Here is a 19,273-nt window from a genome sequence, read left to right as displayed (position 1 = left end):
CATGATGATGTGAGAATGTAACTTTGTGATTAACCAGACATTCATCTTTTTTATTATAATTCTAAAACCGCTTGGAGAAACACCGGCTGAACACCCAAAAAATTCTACAATTTTAATTCTATTGCTTTGGTTATTCTTCGCAATAGCATGTAATATATTATTTTCATGATATTGCAGAGTCAAATAATAAACTGCAATGTCGCATGCAATTTTTTTCCGAATTGTCGCAATGTGTAGCACTGCAAAAATTATACCAGAGCCGAATGTTAATGCATTCTCATTCATGTGCGTTAACATTCTTCGCTTGAGTGCTGCATCGGTTCGTGGTCGCGATCAAATTTTGTAGTTAGAATAATATTAATATAGGTGAAGTATGTAAATTGTTATAATAATAAAAATATAAAGCTATATAAAGGTTTTGGCAAAATTATGACAAGTTATGCTGCATTAATCAAAATAAAAGTGCGTAAATGAAATATACTTACATACATACTTATGTACATATGTGATGTAGAAAAAAGTGCCGCTTTACCAAACATGTTTTGACATGTTTTAAATGAAATGTGTTATTGTTGTGACAAGCTCAATCTCATGTGTTATCAGTATGATGTGAATTTAAAAAAATCTTAATGTTAATGATGATACAATTACTTATACCGTGTCGTCGTTGGATTCAATGATTTAACATACTAGTTATACTACATTTATGACCAAATAAACAAAAACAGGTAAGTGCATAATTTTACTTAAAATATTAATATGCATCAATATTTATTTTACATTATATGTTGTAAGTATGTATGTAAATGCATATCTGTAGTAAATATTTGAACATAATTTTATGAAACAAAGAAGTAAAGGCTTTAAATGATCGAAGTGATTTGCACAAATAAAACTTAACAACAATCACAATGATCGAGTTTCTTAAAGTGTTAAACACAAGGATGTTCTCGGTTTTAATCGCCTCTTTTTTATAGCTATAAATGACTATATTTACATTTTATTTAAATGTAGTTGTGTTAAACGACATAATAAAAATTTTAAAGCTTATGAAACTTGTACACTCTTCGAATGTACATACATATGTACATAAGTATCACGATAGGGAAGTGGTTTCAATACATGTTTTATACATAATGCAGGATTTGACATCGAAAGTAAAGTACTTTCGGAAAGTAATTTTAAAAAGTTTGTGAAACATAAACTTGTTACTATGTTCGAGATTTCGCTTTCTTTGTGAGAGTAACTTATATAATTTATTTACTTAAAGTTAATATCTATTCTTCTGGGAAGAGTTAGATATTCTATCTCCTTTTTCTTTCGAGACAATTAATCCTTGGCCATGCTATTTTATAATCCATATTTATATATTTTACTAATAAATTGCGAATACTTCTTCGGAGAGGTTCTTCAGAAGATATTAAATAAAATTCTGTTAATTAGTTTATATTTTTTATTTATTTTTGTCGTTTTCGAAAAAAATTATTTAAGTAAATATTTAGGTACAAGTTAGCATTTAGAAACGGAGACGTCTCAACAGCGAGGGTGGCAAGTAGTTTGTATTTGTGTTGGACGCAGCTGGGTTGTAGTATTGTTGCTGTTGGCCGTACGACTGAATTGGGGCGGATGGCGAGGCAAAGTTGATCACTGGAGCAACAGCGTGATTGTAGTTTTGGGATGCACCGGGCTCTTTATCGTATTGCGATTGGATGGTTTGCTTGGCGTTGACAAGATCGTTTTGGTTGCGGTATTTGACAAAGTGCACCTCTGGATGGTGGTTGCGATTATCATTGACAGACTGCAATTTGTTAGCCAAATCAGCGATGTCATGTTGCTTCTGCAGCACATAGATGGCAGTCTTCTGTTCGGCAGCGTTTCTGGCCAGAGCGAGGGCAGCCTTTTCTAAGCCATTGTTTTCAGGTCCCTTGATGAAGATGACACGAACGTTCTTTTTCAGAGAATTAGCCAATTGTTGGGCACCTTCGGCATCTTCAAATTCATCTTCAGGAGCAGAGAAGGAGAAGAATTCTTTGTTGGCTTCCTGTGTGACAGGTGACACAATACTTTGAGCGCCAGAATCGAATCCACTGCCGACACCAGTAAGTCCACCGAGACTTCCAGAGCTGCCGTAGCTACCATCATCGCCACCAGGAGCAAAGCTGCTGAGACCGCCAGAGCCGAAACCATCGCTACCTCCACCAATGCCGCCACTAACACCACCTACACCAGAACTGCCGGGTGTGAAGGAGAGTCCGGACGAAGAATGGTCTACAGGTCGGTAATTGTAGCCCAATTTGTCTGCGGATACGGCGGCCGCCAAACACAAAATAATGAAGAAACGCATGATGCCCGTAAAATGTGTTAATTTACTCTGAAGTTGCGAACTGAGAATAATTCTTGCTGGAACAGCAGCCTCTTTATATACAATGCCTGAATATCGATTTTTGCCCAATTCAGCATAAAGATAACAACAACTCTCCCTGTTGATGTCCAACGGGTTTTATTATGCTTTCGACGTACAAGTGATCCGGCGACTTCCCACAAGTACGCAGCACCCGGACCCAGTTTGCGAAAATCACATATGCGTACCTATAACCACTAACCGCAAGTTCAGGCATCTCTCAACAAGAGCACACAGACATACACCCCTGACGAATATTAGTGGCCATAAAGCTTTTCTGATGCAAATGATCTAACCCGTCCTCGTATAAGACACACTCACCCACACATCCAAAAAAGTAGTTTGTGCGAAGAAAATTGCTTTGGTCCAATCCATACTTCGGTAGCGGCGCATAATTTTAGTTATTAGTAAATTTATGAACGCCAGCATTGTTTTGGTGGAGACAAAGTCTTTATTTGGCGCGACCACAATACCAGAACTCCTGAAATGTGCGCTGCGCTGCACTGTGCCGATTTTAGTAGTTTATTTTCTTAATCTCTAACGAAAACAAAAGTACAAATGAATTGGGTGAGAAAATGAAAATTAATATTCATAGAAATGCGGAATTAGTTCCACTCAAAGTGGATTCGCAAGCCGCATTCTACAGGCGAGCCCGGTGCTAATATGAATACGATTAGGCAAGACGTCACAAAAGCCGAACCGGCAAAGCGGTCTATTTGTGGTTTCATGAAGCCGGTCAATATGCAAAATACCGCAAATATAGCGAGCATACCAGAAACTAGCGAAATTAGTCCATTAAAATGCAGAAAACTCGCCACATCCCAAAATAGTTTTAACATAATGTTGTTAGTAAATTCATGACAAGTATGTGCTGGTAAACGAATATCACTAAAGGATCTGACTAGACTGAAATCTTTAATTTGGCATTCTTAAAAACGACTTACTTATGTGAATTTATAATGAAAGCTTTTACGGAACTTGGAAAACGAAAATTACAAAATAATGAAGCATTCCATAAGAGTTAGAGACAACAGTACGTAAATACTTACGGGGGCAGTTTGATATGTTTATGATTTTTCATACTCGAAATAAAATTGGTTGACAGGTTCTTCTCCACCTGGTCTTTCTAATGGAGTGGAGATCTTCCACTTTATCTGCTTTCCCCGGCAGGTACTGCGTCGAATATTTTCAGAGCTGAAGCGTTTTCATCCATTCGGACGATAATACCTAGCCACCGAAGCCGCTGTCTCTTAATTCGCTGAACTATGTCAATGTCGTCGTGTAACTCATACAGCTCATCGTTCCACCGAATGCGATATTTGCCGTTGCCAAAGCGCACCACTAATCTTTCTCAGAACCTTCGCTCGAAAACTCGTAACGTCTACTCATCGGATGTTGTCATCGTCCATGCCTCTGTATCATATAGCAGGACGGGAATAATGAGTGACTTAAAGAGTTTGGTCTTTGTTCGTCGAGAAAGAACTTTACTCTTAATTGCCCACATAGTTCTAACCAGCTCCTGTTGGCAAGAGTTATTCTGCGTTGGATTTCGAGCGTGAGTTTATTGTTGGTGTTAACACTGGTCCCAAGATAGACGAAATTATCTACGACTTCGAAGTTATGCCAGTCAACAGTGACATGGGAACCACATCAGGAGGTATTTCGTTCACTATCAGACTCATATGCTTCGATTCTTTCTCCAGTCTGGAGAAAGCAGAACTAACGGCGCGCATGTTGAAGCCAATGATATCAATGTCATCGGCGAGGATCTCATTTATTCAAAATATAGAAGCAATAGCCACGTTGCTGGAATCGCTCTCCTGTAGGAACTCCAGGGATTATGGAATACAAATTTATTTATTTGAATACACACTTTTTTAAATCGGTGAAAATGTGGAGATCTGGAAATACGAACTTGTTCTTCTGAAATTGTTATTTATAAATTAATTTTGAAAATACTTTAAACCCTCTTCTATCTTCTGGCTCACAATGGGTTAACACAAAATTTCGGAACAACATGCCTACAACTCATAATTACTCTAGCATAAAACAACAGGTTTGTTATGGTTATGAAACCTACATAATCAATAAATTATAGAATTATTATTCCGGTATTTCTTCGCTACAAGCGTACATACAAACATATACTATATAGCCACATTTCTTCAGAAAAAGTTATGCTAATGAAATCAACTAGTTTTTCACCAGCAACTTTAATATTTCGATGAATTTAGTTTGTGCAGCTTTTACTGTCAACACATTGGACACTTATTTTGCATAATGCACTTTACTAACACTACACCCATTAAATTGTTGCGCATACTAGGTGATGTAAATTTGAATTTATTTCCCCGCACGTGTGACCTTGAACTTCGAATGTAAAAAAAAAGTAAATAAATTGGTATTACCAAGAGGACAGAGGAAAGACTCACGTATTTGCTCAAGTAATTGCCAAAATCATATTTTTCTTCTTCTACCTGTTCTCGCTGTAACCCCGTAAGCAAAGCTTTCTGAGTCCGCAAATAGTAAAATATGCTAGAAGTTCTAAACAAATTTAATAAACTAAATGGACCGAAGATTGGTCTATCTCCACGGCATTTTCTGTTCCTCTTGTATTATCACTAGTTACCGCAATGAAAGCTCTGCGCTCATTCCAAAGTTTTTAGCCAGGAAACCAATCAATCTTATTGAAATTCAGTATTGTCAATGAGTGAGGCATAATGATTTCTCGAATAATTTTTCTCTCAAACTCTCCAAGTATCTTCTCATCAAATGTTGTCATAGTTGTTTTTGTTCATGTTAGTCTAGTTCGTCGAAAGTCCACAGTTCTTAAATTTTAACTCATCCTAAGTTATTATAATGACCGTTTGGTACAGAGAGAACTGCATTGCTTTCCGGAAATTGAAGTCATTGTCTACAACTCAATCATGTTAGTTTGTTGTTCTAGAACTTATGTTCTTTAAGTCTACTGCTATTGACATTAGAATAATGAAACTTTTCTTCGCAATAATCTAATGTCTCGTATTGAAAAATCGTCCACCACAACCGATTTTTAATAGACTCATTACTTGGAGTTTTTGGTATCACAAAAGTCCGATGTTTCAACTGCGTAAGTACCACTTTCAGGTAAATAAATAATGAACTATGTATAATAAAAATAATGTTTAAATAGATACATTATCCAACTTTCAAAAAATCTTTGAAACTCGTTAAATGTTGGAATCTTCCTCATTACTTTATTGTACACTCCATTAACCGGTAATAAATTTCACCAATTTCTTTAATTATGCATTACTAAGTAAACAGTTTATTAAGAGTAGTTAACAACAATTAACAAGAATCATCAGTCTATATATAACAACATTTCAGAGTCGATTTCAGTTTCCCTAACACGCTTGTCTATAACCTTTAGACACGGAAAATTGATGAAGGCAGATAAGCAGCGCCGGGAGCGCTAACTGGGCGTGGAGCTGGTCGCGCAGCTGGGGAAGCAAAGTTGTGTACTGGAGCATCACCGCCATTGTAGCTTTGAGAATTGCCGCCCAATTGATCGTATTGCGATTGAATGGCACGCTGAGCGTTGACCGCATCCTCGGGTGTGCGGTATTTGACAAAGTGTACTTCGGGCTTGTGACGTTGCACATCGTTTTCAGCCTGTAATTTGTTGGCCAAATCGCCCAAGTCAGCTTGTTTCTGCAACACGTAGATAGCGGTCTTCTCTTCTCCAGCGTGTTTAGCGAGATTGATAGCGGCCTTCTCCAACCCATTGCCTTCGGGTCCCTTGATGAAGATCACGCGCAAGTTCTTCTTCAACGATTCAATCACTTGACCATTGTCGGCAGGTTCACTGAACTCTTTTTCATCGGCAGTGTATGTGAAGAACTCCTTTTCGTACTCGGCAACTGGTGCCTGATAAACAGGTGCAGGTGCAGCAGGACCAACACCACCGCTACCGCCGAGTCCACCAATACTGCCGCCAAGTCCACCAACACTGCCGATACCTCCTAGTCCACCTGCGCCACCGCCGGGCGTAAATGAGAGTCCGCTATCGGAATGGCCAACAGGACGATAGTTGTAGCCCAATTTATCGGCGTAGGCAGATGCTAATACACACAGGACGATAAAAGCACGCATTTTTTATTCTTTATATTTTGGCACTTGGTAAATTATTTCACTATTTGGCTTCTTTTCGCGGTTGTCTCTTAAGACTCTGAAATGGTCGCGTTCGGAATGATTTGCCATCATCGATACACCATCTTTTATACAAATCCAATTCCAAATCTTTATAAAAAACCCAAAATGCTAAGCTTTTTTATTTATGGATAAAATATTTATATCTGCATCGAATGATATTTTATTCAGTTTCCTTTACTTTGGTTAACCAAAAATGCTTGGAGCTGGCTTCAATGGGCATATCGATTTTGAATTTTATTTGATGTTCCGCAACCAAAAGCTTCACGCTCTTCTTTGCTCCACTTGTCAACGCGCAGGTCATAAATTTGGCTTTGACTATAAATGAGCAGACACGTCACTTCTACTTCAATCTTCTTTGAACACTTTGGCCAAGCCTCTGCATATTTTAAGTCTTCAAGTCTTCAAATGCACTTACCATTCAAAGTGTGCATGTCTTCAGCAGCATCCATTAAAAAACTTAATTTAAAATGACATGAGTCGTCACCACGTCTTTTTAACATCGTGATTTGATTTTCATCAAAATAAACACTAAATTCGCTATAAAGATTTATTATACTTTTATTGCACGCAGCAGTCTTTAACTTACTTAATATTGCTGCGAAATCAACAAAACAACCGCGGACTCGTAGCAACAGTCTTCTGCTCGTAAATACTTATGTATATTTCGGCAGCATTAATGTGCATTTATGCTCATGCAACAATCCTTTACGTTTATCATTGGTTATAATTTTTAATTTTTTGCAATTAATGGATGGTTGTTGACAATTATGCTTTAGTTAGAGATAAAGTATTGCAATTTTTCTTTTTACACACCGTTTTGCTGAGCATCTACTCCATTATGGCCCACACGTTGCCAGCGTTAAAAGCTTTTTTTTAATGTTTCTATATTTATTGGATCTGATATATTTTTTTAAAGTACAACGATAAGTTATAAAATCTATTTAAAAACTGGTTTGGTGTTACGTTGCTCTTTAGTACGCAGGCATATCTCTTCGTTTTAGGCTTGTTTGATCGGGTTTTCCTTTATAAATATCGCTGAAGAATCTAATTTTCACGCCAAACTATTTATTATCATATTAAAAAATATAAAAATACAGAGGATACACATAACATACATCGAGCAGGCAGGAATCGTATCACAACAGAAAATGAAGAACATTTGATTTTGCAAGAAATCAAAAAGCATCCCCTTAAAACGGCAAAAATGTTCGCATTGAAATGGAATAAGGACAAAAGTGTTTCCATTAGTGAAAGAACAATTCGCAAGCGGTTGAAAGAAAATAATAAATTATTAATAAAATAACTTTATACAATATATAACAATAACAATCCCCTTCATAGGCCTTAGAAACAAAATTAAAAGGTTGGCATTTGCCAAAAAATTCATAAATAAGCCCCTTGAATGTTGGCGTAATATCCTTTGAACTGAAGAAAGTTCTTTTAAATACCATTCATCGCCTATAAAGGTGTATGTAGGAGTAAATACAAATGTTCACAGAAAACGTTAGCCATGTTGGCAGAAATTTCATATTTCGGCAATGCATATCTTACAAGTATAATAGGGTGCGAGATTCGGTTCCCATCGATGATTTCATGAACCAACATCAATATTTAACAAGTAAGGAAGAGCTAAGTTCGGGTGTCACCGAACATTTTATACTCTCGCATGATAAAGTGATAATCGAGATACCGTTATTAGCAACTTTATTTCGAGAGTATAAAAATGATGCCCTCTGAATTACATGAAAATATCTGAGAGATTTACCGATATTTTCGGTGAAAAATTAGGTTAGGTTAGGTTAGGCACTGAGTTCTTCGGGGTCGATATCAGGGACCTTGAAAAGTTATAGTCCGATCACGACAATTTTTCCACAAGGGATACCTCAGCTCAAATACCGTATTTGTGTAAAGTTTTATTCCGCTATCATCATTGGTTCCGAATGTATATAATGTACATATTATACATACAGAGAAGGCGTCAGATGGAATTCAAAATAGCGCTATATTGGAAGAAGGCGTAGTTGTGTACCGATTTCACCCATATTTCGTACATGTTAAGAAAATATTATGTACCGAATTTCATTGAAATCGGTCTAGTAGTTCCTGAGTTATGGTTTTTGGTCCATAAGTGGGCGACGCCACGCCCATTTCCAATTTTAAAAAAGCCTGGGTGCAGCTTCCTTCTGCCATTTCTTCCGTAAAATTTAGTGTTTCTGACGTTTTGTTAGTCGGTTAACGCACTTTTAGTGATTTTCAACATAACCTTTGTATGGGAGGTGGGCGTGGTTATTATCCGATTTCTTCCATTTTTGAACTGTATATGGAAATGCCTGAAAAAACGACTCTATAAGAGTTTGGTTGACATAGCTATAGTAGTTTCCGAGATATGTACAAAAAACTTAGTAGGGGGCAGGGCCACGCCCACTTTTCCAAAAACATTACGTCCAAATATGCCCCTCCCTAATGCGATCCTTTGTGCCAAATTTCACTTTAATATCTTTATTTATGGCTTAGTTATGACTCTTTATAGGTTTTCGGTTTCCGCCATTTTGTGGGCGTGGCAGTGGGCCGATTTTGCCCATCTTCGAACTTAACCTTCTTATGAAGCCAAGAAATACGTGTACCAAGTTGTATTATGATATCTCAATTTTTACTCAGGTTACAGCTTGCACGGACGGACGGACGGACGGACGGACGGACAGACAGACGGACGGACAGACAGACATCCGGATTTCAACTCTACTCGTCACCCTGATCACTTTGGTATATATAACCCTATATCTGACTCTTTTAGTTTTAGGAGTTACAAACAACCGTTATGTGAACAAAACTATAATACTCTCCTTAGCAACATTGTTGCGAGAGTATAAAAATAAAATAAATTTTTTTTGTCATATGGTACGTGTTTATATATTGTCTTAAAATTTGCGTAAAAAAAACCAAAAACGATACTGCTGAGAATATTTTAGAGTGTTCTCGTAAAGAATGATTCAAGCACATTTATCAGCGAATGTAACATTAGAAAAAGGTTTGGGCTGACTAAGAGAATTTTTATTGAGTGTCATCTGTGGGAGAGAGATCTCAGACAGAACATATTTTGATGTTTTCTTCGCTTTTCAATAAAATTATGCGGCAAATATGTTGATTGAAGATATGACATCTTTTTTAATAACACAAACAAAAATATATCGACTTAATTCCTATTTTGCTTTTTTTCGACTACTATAGCTGCCACAGCTTAATTAGTGAATAAAGTTTGGAGAAGTATTAGCTCATTACTTGGTTTTTATAACCAATAAGTTTTTTAAATATCGTAAAATTTAGCTGATCAATGTGGAATCTTAAAAAAAGAATTAAAACAATAAAAGTATGAATTAAAAATCGTAATTTTGTATATATTTAAATTTAGCAACAATAACAATAATAAGCGTAGTCCATATTCGTAAGTTGGTTCAAACGTTTCGTAAAACAAACTTAACAAATCAGTTCTTTCAATTAGACAAAATAGATAACAAGTGTGATTTGGTTTTATGTCGTTTCTACTTAAACACGGATGATGGAAGAGGGCAAGTAGGAGTTGCGGGGAGCATGCACTTCGGGTGCTTGAACTGGAGCTTGCGATGCGAAGTTGTGCACTGGTGCGGCACCACCATCGTGCGATTGAGAGGGACCGCCCAATTGGTCGTATTGCGATTGGATAGCACGTTGAGCGTTGGCGGCATCCTCAGGTGTGCGGTATTTGACGAAGTGTACTTCGGGTTTGTGTGCGCTTTGGCTGTTGATAGAGTTGAGTTTCTTAGCCAAGTCTCCGATATCGCTTTGTTTCTGCAAAACATAGATGGCGGTTTGGTCATCAGCAGCATGTTTAGCCAATTGAAGGGCAGCGTTTTCGAGTCCACGGTTTTCAGGTCCCTTAATGAAGACAACACGGAGGTTCTTTTTCAGTAAGTTGGCAACATCTTGACCGGCATCAGCATCATCGAATTCGCCTTCGGGAGCGGTGTAGGAGAAGAATTCCTTATTGAATTCAGCGGGAGCTGCGGGGGCTGAGTATGATGGTCCTACGCTGCCGGAGTTACCGATATCGCCTGAACCGCCAAGACCACCCAAACCGCCACTTGAACCGCCGAGTCCACCAAGACCACCTAAGCCGCTACCACTGCTTCCAAGACCACCACTGCCGCCTAGTCCACCAAGGCTGCCACCTAATCCTCCCAACCCACTATCGCCTAATCCGCCACTGCCGCCGAGACCACCGAGTCCTGAGGAGCCACCTGGTGCAAAAGAGAGTCCAGAGTCGGAGTGACCCACTGGTCGGTAGTTGTAGCCCAACTTATCAGCAGAGGCTGCAGCCACTAAACACAGGACCTGCGAAAAATTAAAACGAAAACTTTATTTTTGACCACTATACACAGTAGGAACACTTACGATGAAGGCACGCATTTTTAGATTTTAGTTGTTACTAGTTACTTGTTGGAAATATTATTTGTTTATGATGATTTCTTGTCTGCGACTTTTCATATTTATACGAGCACACATCAAATAATAATCTTATCAATTTGCTGTTTCATCTTCGCATCTGTCGTCTGCTACGTCGGTTGGACATTCGGTTGAGAGTTCATTACCAATCATTTGGTTTCGCAACTCTCACATATTGCCGAAGAACTCTTTTGTATCTCATCGTCATTGTCATAATTAGGCATTTATTTTATGACAATAATTTGCACACACTACATTTTTAGTTATGTTTATGCTAATTCATTCGAGCTGAGCGTAAAATTTATTCATATCTTCGTGGTCGGCAACAAAGTGTTTGATGTTGTTGTGAAATTATGAAATGCAGCTTTGTAGGCTATATGCATACATATCTACATATATCTGTATATATTTCTGTGTATTTCTCATTAAATGAGTTCAAAACTTTTGCGTTTGAGGGGCATTAGTCAAAATATTATAGTATATAGTTGAGAAGTCTTAATTCTGCTCTTTCCGATCTCTCTTTCCCATATATAGCGCGCGAAGTAAACAACAACACGGACCACACTATTTTCCGCCAAAGGTTTTTGGGGAATTAATTTTTCACTTTTCTGCCTTAGATTTTGTCTCCTTGTTTGTTTTTTTTTTGTTCAACTCATAAAATAACTCAATATGTATAAGTATTTCGGTATGTAATTTTATGTAGATTTGGTTTCTTTTCACACTCTTTTTGTTAAAGGGTTACATGGGTATACTGGTTTGAAAAAAGCGAACTTTTTTATTATTTTATTAAATTCTACAACATCTCTAGAATATTGTCCTTCATTTTCAAGTTGATCCCAGTAATAGTTTCGGAGAAACGGCTTTGAGAACTTGTGCGCTCGAGGCTATCTAGGCTAAGTGCGCCGATTTAAAACGCGCTTTTCATGAAACTGTGCTTTTGAAGTCGGTTGGCAAGTCTTCTCGAGAACTACTAAGCCGATCTTTATAAAATTTGACACAGGTCTTTACGATACAATTCTTAGAGGCTTGGACGAAGGAGTTCTTTTTTTTTTTTGATTAAAACTATTTACAAAAAAAAATCGCGAAAGTTTCACTGATATTTTAATTTTTTTGTAAAAATGTTTGCCAAGAATCCAATTTTCAGTTTTTTTTCTTCGTCCAAGCTCTAAATTAAGGTTTCAACTAAAACACGTATTTTTACACTTTAGATGATTCTGTAAGGAATTATCCTGCCAATGCGGGAGCACCTTTTTTCCGATGGGTCACCGGAAATGACGTCGCAAAAGCCGAGTTTAAAAAAATTTCCAAAAATTTCAGAATTTTTTTGTTAATAGTGTATAATTGTAACACAAAATAATTCTAACAAAGTATTTCTTTTTTGATATGAGAAAAAATTTTTTAAAAAAAGAGCTCCGTCTCGTTGAAACCAGATATCAGGATCAACTTCTTCCAATTGCGACCATAAAAAGTTGGTTATCATCGATCTAAACCGTTCTTTATTGACAGTAACGGTGTCACCAGCTTCATTTTCTTAAATTAATTAAAAATTAAATTAATTGTTATCGTTGTTCCAAGGCATAATTAGCAAATTCACGACTAAGAAAAGTTTTGTATGGATGCAAGCCCAATTTCTGAGAACGGCCTGGAGTCGATAAACGACAGCAATATTTTCATAACTTTTATCAACCCTATTGGAAAACTCGGTATATAGCAGCCCTACAAAAGTGGGGTCTCTTCTCCGAAAGTTTTTTCACGTAGCGGCTTCGAAACCCAACGCATAACCCTGGAGAGGGTTTCGCCTTCTCACTTTAGCTCGCCTCAAACGGATGTTTTTTGGCTACCCATAGGCTACTTGGTCTAAGACCGTAAGTCGTGAACTGCTTGAGCCAAATATAAAAGAATCGTTTATGGCCACTCCCAAGCGTATGGTACTCAGAGGACTTTCCTCACTTGCATAAACTTCTACACATGCCTCCGTCCTCTCAAAGAAGAAGATGATATACCAACTGAATAATCGAAATTAAATCCTTGTGTGGCAAACTTTTTTATGTCAAAAATAACAATTCTCAAAATTTGTTAAAGACAATCCTTGACCAAAATTTCAGTTCGGATCGCTATAGCGTATATCATTCATACAAACTGACCGATCAAAATCAATTTACACATCTATTTATACCCTTCTATGATAAAAAAAATGCTCTTGTAAAGGGTATTATATTATAGGTTCGGTGAGGCGGAGTTAACGGTTTTTTTAAACCTAACTATTAAATAGCACTTAAACTAATTTTAGCTATTATTACACTCTCCGAGAGAAGCTGCAAATGATTAAATATGAATAATGTTTTAATCGGCATATGCAATTTTCAAATTCGTGAAAAACACGCTAATGAGTGGCGCCAAGCAATTAATCTAATGAGCTAAACAACAAATCATTCACGCTACGATAAAAGGCCAATTAGCGAATTATCTGGTGGAATGTGAGACATGAAAAAACGAATGCATATACTTGTACATATATAGTATATGTACTTATGTACATTTTTATATACATATTTAGCGATATGTATCGAAGAGTATTGCATATGCAAAACTGTATAAAAATGTGAGCATATAATTATGCGCTCTTCATAGTTACTTATTTACCGTTACTTATAACGGTATATACAACTATATGCAAATGTGCATGTATATGGCACTATTTTTAGCGATGAATTCGGCTGAGAAGCTGCTTGCTCCCGCATTTAAATTATTATCAGCCATCGCGTTCATAGACGGCGCAGACATTATCGAAGCATCTATATCTCCATATCTGTCTGTGTGTTTACGTCTCGCGAATTTACGTCAAACGATGCATAGCGACATCCAACATCCGACACTCGATATCCGATAGCACAAACGATTACCAGCTCGCCTGATCACTTCCGGTGCGACTTTTTGAGGTCATTCCACCCGCATAGTTGGTATGAGAAACACATTCATTCACACAACCACATAAAAGCGGCTATAAAAAAATGCATAATAAAATAAATTTCGACCGGCGGCAACGAACAACAAAGCGCCAGAAGGAAACGCCAAGCAAAGTAAATTTGGCGAAACCGGTTTATTTGCATACAAGTTTGTATTTTTATCGCGTGTATTTCTATAGATGGGGACATTGAATGTTCGGATCAGTTGGCAGAGCAAACAATGGAGGCAATTAAACACGATAGAAAATTTATAATATGCGACGGTAAAGCAAAAAATAAAACAAAACTGTTGGAATTTGCTCAGAATTAGGTTTATAGGTTTGAGAATTGGTACAAACAAAAGAGCTCAAGGCCGTTTATTTCACAAGGGGCTGGTTACAAACTATGTTGTGGATGTGTAAGCGTAGTCACGTGAACAGAAAGCTCGAAATTTTTTCCATGTTGAGTTCAAATAAGATGATGAAAAGGAAATGTTGGTTTATACTTAGGCAATAAAAATGATAAACCTTGTTGTTGTTGTTGTTGTAGCAGTGGCGGCAGTATACCTTTCTGAAGTTATTTTAAGGAATAAGGTGTCGAGTTGACAGTCCTTAGCCGGGAGAAAATACGGGTACCTACAAACTTTCATTCATTGCGGCTAGAAATGAATGAGTCGAAAAGACGCCGAATCAGCACGTGTTACACTTAATGGACTGCATATCGTCACCTAATATGCAAAATACCGTAACATCACTTTTAAGTTAAGTCATAAGTTTACAGGCGAAGGAAAAACGATTTAATAGAAACCACTTATATGTATTGAAACAAATGTTGCGTTTTGGGTATAAAATGGTTATAAATTGGTTAAAAGGCGATTATAAAGTGGTTATAAAGTGGTTATAAATTGGTTATAAAATGGTTAAAAAATGGTTATAAAATGGTTATAAAGGGGTTACAAAATGGTTATAAAGTGGTTATAAAGGGGTTATAAAATGGTTATATATCGGTTACATCTGACAGCGGAAGCTGAAAATTTAACGCTACATATACATAATATGATGTAATGAATCGTAAGCGATAAAATAACTCAATTTCGATTTTTTTGATGATACGTTGTTTAGTATTTTAGGTAACGATATAAATATATATGTATTATAATATATATAATGGGTTACAAATATATTCGTTTTTGCATTGATTATGCAAAACATTTATAGTAAACATAATATTTGACATTTTGTTACGCATAAATTTACTCTAGTTTATAAATAGCAGCTAACAAGCCAATTAAGGTGTGAGAAAAGAAAACTGATATCATCTCCGCTAGTTATTATTTATGCATATTTCGCATATTTCATTTTGCACACGCACGAAGATGCCAAATTACTGGCGCCAAGAAGTTTTGCTGAATGCATTTCCCCACACATCGAATGCAATTTGTTATTGGACATCAGAAAACTAAAATTTGCAGAACAAATTTCGCGATCATATAAAAGTGAAACTACTTAAATACCTAAATCATTCCAAACACAACCTTACAGAGTAATCATTCAACTAAATACCCCTTCAAGCCAACTTCAACTCCTTTAAAATGCGTGCCTTCATCGTCCTCTGTTTATTCACCGTTGCCTGTGCGGATAAGTTGGGCTACAACTATCGCCCTGTAGGACACTCAGACGCTGGACTCTCGTTTGCACCAGGTGGTTCCTCAGGATTCGGTGGTCTCGGCGGGGGCGGATTAGGCGATAGTGGGTTTGGTGGATTAGGTGGCAGCAGTGGTGGACCTGGTGGTCTGGGTAGTTATGGTGGACCAGGAGGTGCAGCGACACAAGTTTCACCTTCTTACTCCGCACCCGCCGCTGAATTCGACAAGGAATTCTACACCTACAGCGCTGATGAGAATGACTTCAATGAACCCGCCGGCAGCGAACAACTGGATGCTTTATTGAAGAAGAATCTGCGTGTTGTCTTCGTTAAGGGACCCGAAAATAATGGTTTGGAGAACGCCGCCCTTAATCTTGCCAGACTTGCTGCCGAAAAGAAGACCGCAATCTATGTTCTACAAAAACAAGCCGACTTGGGTGATTTGGCCAACAAATTGCAGTCTCAACACGGCCTTACAGGTCACAAACCCGATGTGCACTTCGTCAAGTACCGCACACCAGAGGATGCTGCCAATGCCCAACGTGCTATTCAATCGCAATACGATCAATTGGGTGGCAACTCTCAATCGCACGATGGTGGCGCCGCACCAGTCCATGACTTTTCGTCTCCTGCCTCGCGACCAGCTGCCCGTCCAGTAAGCGCTCCAGGCGCTTCATACTTGCCTTCCTCGATTATCCGCAAATAATTTAAGTAGAGTTGTTGTTAATGCTTTTCTGAGATATAATTCTTAGGCTCTTTGTTATTGTTTTTATGCTATAAGCTCATTGGTAATAAAATTTTGTATTTTTTGTAAAAAAAAGTTGATTTATTGGACGGAATTTATTTGCAATATTGTTTGCAATTCGAACATACTTTTTGGTATATATCTGCAAGTGTCAAAGGAGACTTATGCGGCTCCAATTATTCATGCTATTCACGCTCTGACACGGATGGTTACTGATTAAGAAAAGCTATTCATTTACAAGTATGTCAACTTCAAGAGAAGAATTAAATAGGCAACTCAGAATAATTCGAATAAAGTCAAAAAGCACCGTCTCGTTCGAAAATGGTCACGGTATAATAGGGATGAGGCGTAACAACAGTTGCTAAGCCGGGAAAGCAGGGAATCCCCACTCTCAATGCGCATCTAGGGTTAATTTGAACCGTCTGAAGGAAGTAGTTGCCTAGAAGCGTGTAACTTTAGCAAATATGAGAGGAATAGCAATGCATCAGTATATCACCAGGCCACTAACAGCGGTAGTAGCTTGACAAAAGCTCACTAAATTTTTCTTGACAATAAGGACAAAATGGCTACAAGATATTCAACAAAACGATGCCTATTTCACCTAATTTTATTTCTTGAATCATATCATATCTATCATATGAAAAACCTCTTTTTGACAGATAGTGTGCTCTGTCATGCTATTTTTGTTCTGTTTTGTTTGGCAATATATCAAGGACAAACTTACAACTGAAAACCGTTTACAAATCCATCAACTGTATTACGGAAACCCACGTTCTGTAAAGAATGAATGGTGGAATCATCGGTCCATATTTCTTCAAATAATAATAGCCAATATCGACCGGTTTGGCACCATGAGACAGACTATTTGTTGCCTGGAAATTAAAGCTCATGTTCTCGGCGATAAAGGGTTTCAAGAAGACAGCGCCACTTCCCAAACTTCGCATAAATCAATGGATTTATTGAGAGAACACTTCGGTAAGCAGATAATTTCACGTTTTGGGCCGGTCGATTTGCCACCAGGATCGTGTCACACCGTTAGACCACCTTTTTTCCTGTGGGAATACGTAAAGTCTAAAGTTTGTGCAGACGATCCCGCTTCGATAATCTTCAAGAAATAATTGCCAAAGAATGGTCTTTAGAATAAAATTCCCCATTAAATTTGAAGTTTCTGTGATTTTCTTTAAAAAAGTAGGGAACTTCGAAATGGATCACCTTTTACATGATACATATAAAACCTTATATTTTCTTACAGTGAGAAAAAGAATGAAAATAATCAGCATTTGCGTGTCATTTTTCTTTTAGCATCGCTCTCCGCAACAAATTTCCAGTGAATGAATGCAGATTAAGGGCTCAGGGACCCTGGACTTTTAAATACATAATACGAGTATATAAATGTATAATATATTTGATAAACCCTAATATTTCAACTTGTAGACCCACTTTGTTCCGATAAATTTTAAGTAAAATACTTGGATCTATGAAAATACTTAAATAAATGGCTGTTAGAAAGAAGTACAGTAAGAACACATATAATTTTGGGCAAAATCTTTAAAAAATATTATTTATTAACACTAATCAACAATCAATAACAACATCAGTCTGCATATATTCGTAGTCAACAAAATTACTAGTTACTTCATATCACCTTAGAAGCGGAGAATGGAGGATGGCAGATAAGCAGCACCGGGAGCGCTAACAGGACGTGGTGCTGGGCGAGCTGCCGGAGAGGCAAAGTCGTGAACTGGAGCAGCGCCACCATCGTGCGATTGAGACTTTCCACCCAACTGATCGTATTGCTGTTGGATGGCGCGCTGAGCGTTGGTTGCATCCTCGGGTGTACGGTATTTGACAAAGTGTACTTCGGGTTTGTGACGTTGCACATCGTTTTCAGCCTGTAATTTGTTAGCCAAATCGCCCAAGTCAGCTTGTTTCTGCAGCACATAAATAGCGGTCTTCTCTTCTCCAGCGTGTCTGGCGAGGTCGGCGGCAGCTTTCTCCAAGCCATTGCCTTCGGGTCCCTTGATGAAGATGACACGCAAGTTTTTCTTCAATGATTCGATGGCACGACCATTATCAGCTGGTTCGCTGAACTCGCTTTCATCGGCAGTATATGTGTAGAATTCCTTTTCATATTCAGCAGCTGGGGCATTGTACGAAGGACCGGACTCGGCTGGGCCAACACCACCCGATCCGCCACTGCTGCCGGGACCACCGAGTCCTGAGGAGCCACCTGGTGGAAATGAAAGTCCGCTGTCCGAGTGTGCTACAGGACGATAGTTGTAGCCCAGTTTGTCCGCATATGCAACGGTGATGAGGCAGACGACGAGAAACACACGCATTTTGTATTAGTTGTTTGTTATATAACTTCCAAATCGATAGAAGATGTATTTAGCTCTCAAAGGTATACTTTGAACTGATTTACTCCTTGTGATTCGGCAATATTTATATGAAACCGAGCAGCTTCCTAAACTCTAAAGAGGTATCGAGGTTGCAAAAATGCATTTGATTGCTGCAATTTATTTCCAAATTATCTTAGGAAACAAAAACAACACTTATTTGTCGCATTCAATTATTATCTGAAGCACCGAAAACTGTGAAGAAACTACCAACAACTTTTATTTGATATCAGCGCTCTACTTACCAATAACTGTCCAATAAATCAGGCTTTATACTACAGAGACTATTCGCATTTTCATAAAATTCGAATAGTGCCTTTGATCTGCTAAACGTTGGTAGCGCACATATTAAATTAAGCGTTCACATAGAGCTAAAAGAAACTTAGAAATAAAAAATCACAAAAAAATATTAAAAATTCATACGGTTATTGAACCCTGGTGGTAATTGCAGAAATTTAATCTAAATTAT

At 37.7% G+C, this 19,273-nt stretch overlaps 5 protein-coding genes across 10 annotated transcripts; 1 reads left to right on the top strand and 4 right to left on the bottom strand.

Annotated features, from left to right (window-relative positions):
• Positions 1-1,516: 1,516 nt before the first annotated feature.
• On the bottom strand, positions 1,517-2,344 carry LOC120782187 (keratin, type II cytoskeletal 3-like). Its single transcript, XM_040114330.1, has one exon. It carries the CDS (start codon positions 2,342-2,344, stop codon positions 1,517-1,519), a length of 828 nt encoding a protein of 275 aa, XP_039970264.1.
• A 3,465-nt stretch (positions 2,345-5,809) lies between these two features.
• On the bottom strand, positions 5,810-6,544 carry LOC120775546. The gene has a single exon (XM_040105775.1). The coding sequence runs from the start codon at positions 6,533-6,535 to the stop codon at positions 5,810-5,812; it is 726 nt and encodes a 241-aa protein (XP_039961709.1). The 5' UTR covers positions 6,536-6,544.
• Positions 6,545-10,138: 3,594 nt separating this feature from the next.
• Positions 10,139-11,038, bottom strand: LOC120775512 (embryogenic cell protein 40-like). 6 transcript variants are annotated; one of them, XM_040105742.1, is made up of 3 exons: positions 11,024-11,038; positions 10,741-10,963; positions 10,139-10,656 (listed from the first exon to the last, which is right to left on the bottom strand). In XM_040105742.1, exons 1-3 carry the CDS (start codon positions 11,036-11,038, stop codon positions 10,139-10,141), a joined length of 756 nt encoding a protein of 251 aa, XP_039961676.1. The 6 variants fall into 6 exon arrangements, with proteins under 6 accessions (XP_039961676.1, XP_039961698.1, XP_039961684.1 ...); XM_040105764.1 differs by having other exon boundaries at positions 10,139-10,683; positions 10,819-10,963; XM_040105750.1 differs by having other exon boundaries at positions 10,139-10,740; positions 10,840-10,963.
• Positions 11,039-15,610: 4,572 nt separating this feature from the next.
• On the top strand, positions 15,611-16,369 carry LOC120781731 (spidroin-1-like). The gene has a single exon (XM_040113970.1). It carries the CDS (start codon positions 15,611-15,613, stop codon positions 16,367-16,369), a length of 759 nt encoding a protein of 252 aa, XP_039969904.1.
• A 1,685-nt stretch (positions 16,370-18,054) lies between these two features.
• LOC120782168 lies at positions 18,055-18,759 on the bottom strand. Its single transcript, XM_040114305.1, has one exon. The coding sequence runs from the start codon at positions 18,745-18,747 to the stop codon at positions 18,055-18,057; it is 693 nt and encodes a 230-aa protein (XP_039970239.1). The 5' UTR covers positions 18,748-18,759.
• Between the last annotated feature and the right edge of the window lie 514 nt (positions 18,760-19,273).

This window comes from Bactrocera tryoni, chromosome 1, assembly GCF_016617805.1.
Source record: "Bactrocera tryoni isolate S06 chromosome 1, CSIRO_BtryS06_freeze2, whole genome shotgun sequence".
Taxonomy (NCBI): Eukaryota; Metazoa; Arthropoda; class Insecta; order Diptera; family Tephritidae; genus Bactrocera; species Bactrocera tryoni.
The sequence above is the reverse complement of the archived record's forward strand: the minus strand, read 5'-3'. Positions and strand labels throughout refer to the sequence as shown.

Excerpts from the sequence above, each read along its gene's own strand:
- LOC120781731 (XM_040113970.1), top strand. The coding sequence starts at position 15,611 with ATGCGTGCCTTCATCGTCCTCTGTTTATTCACCGTTGCCTGTGCGGAT.
- LOC120775546 (XM_040105775.1), bottom strand. The coding sequence starts at position 6,535 with ATGCGTGCTTTTATCGTCCTGTGTGTATTAGCATCTGCCTACGCCGAT.
- LOC120782187 (XM_040114330.1), bottom strand. The coding sequence starts at position 2,344 with ATGCGTTTCTTCATTATTTTGTGTTTGGCGGCCGCCGTATCCGCAGAC.
- LOC120782168 (XM_040114305.1), bottom strand. The coding sequence starts at position 18,747 with ATGCGTGTGTTTCTCGTCGTCTGCCTCATCACCGTTGCATATGCGGAC.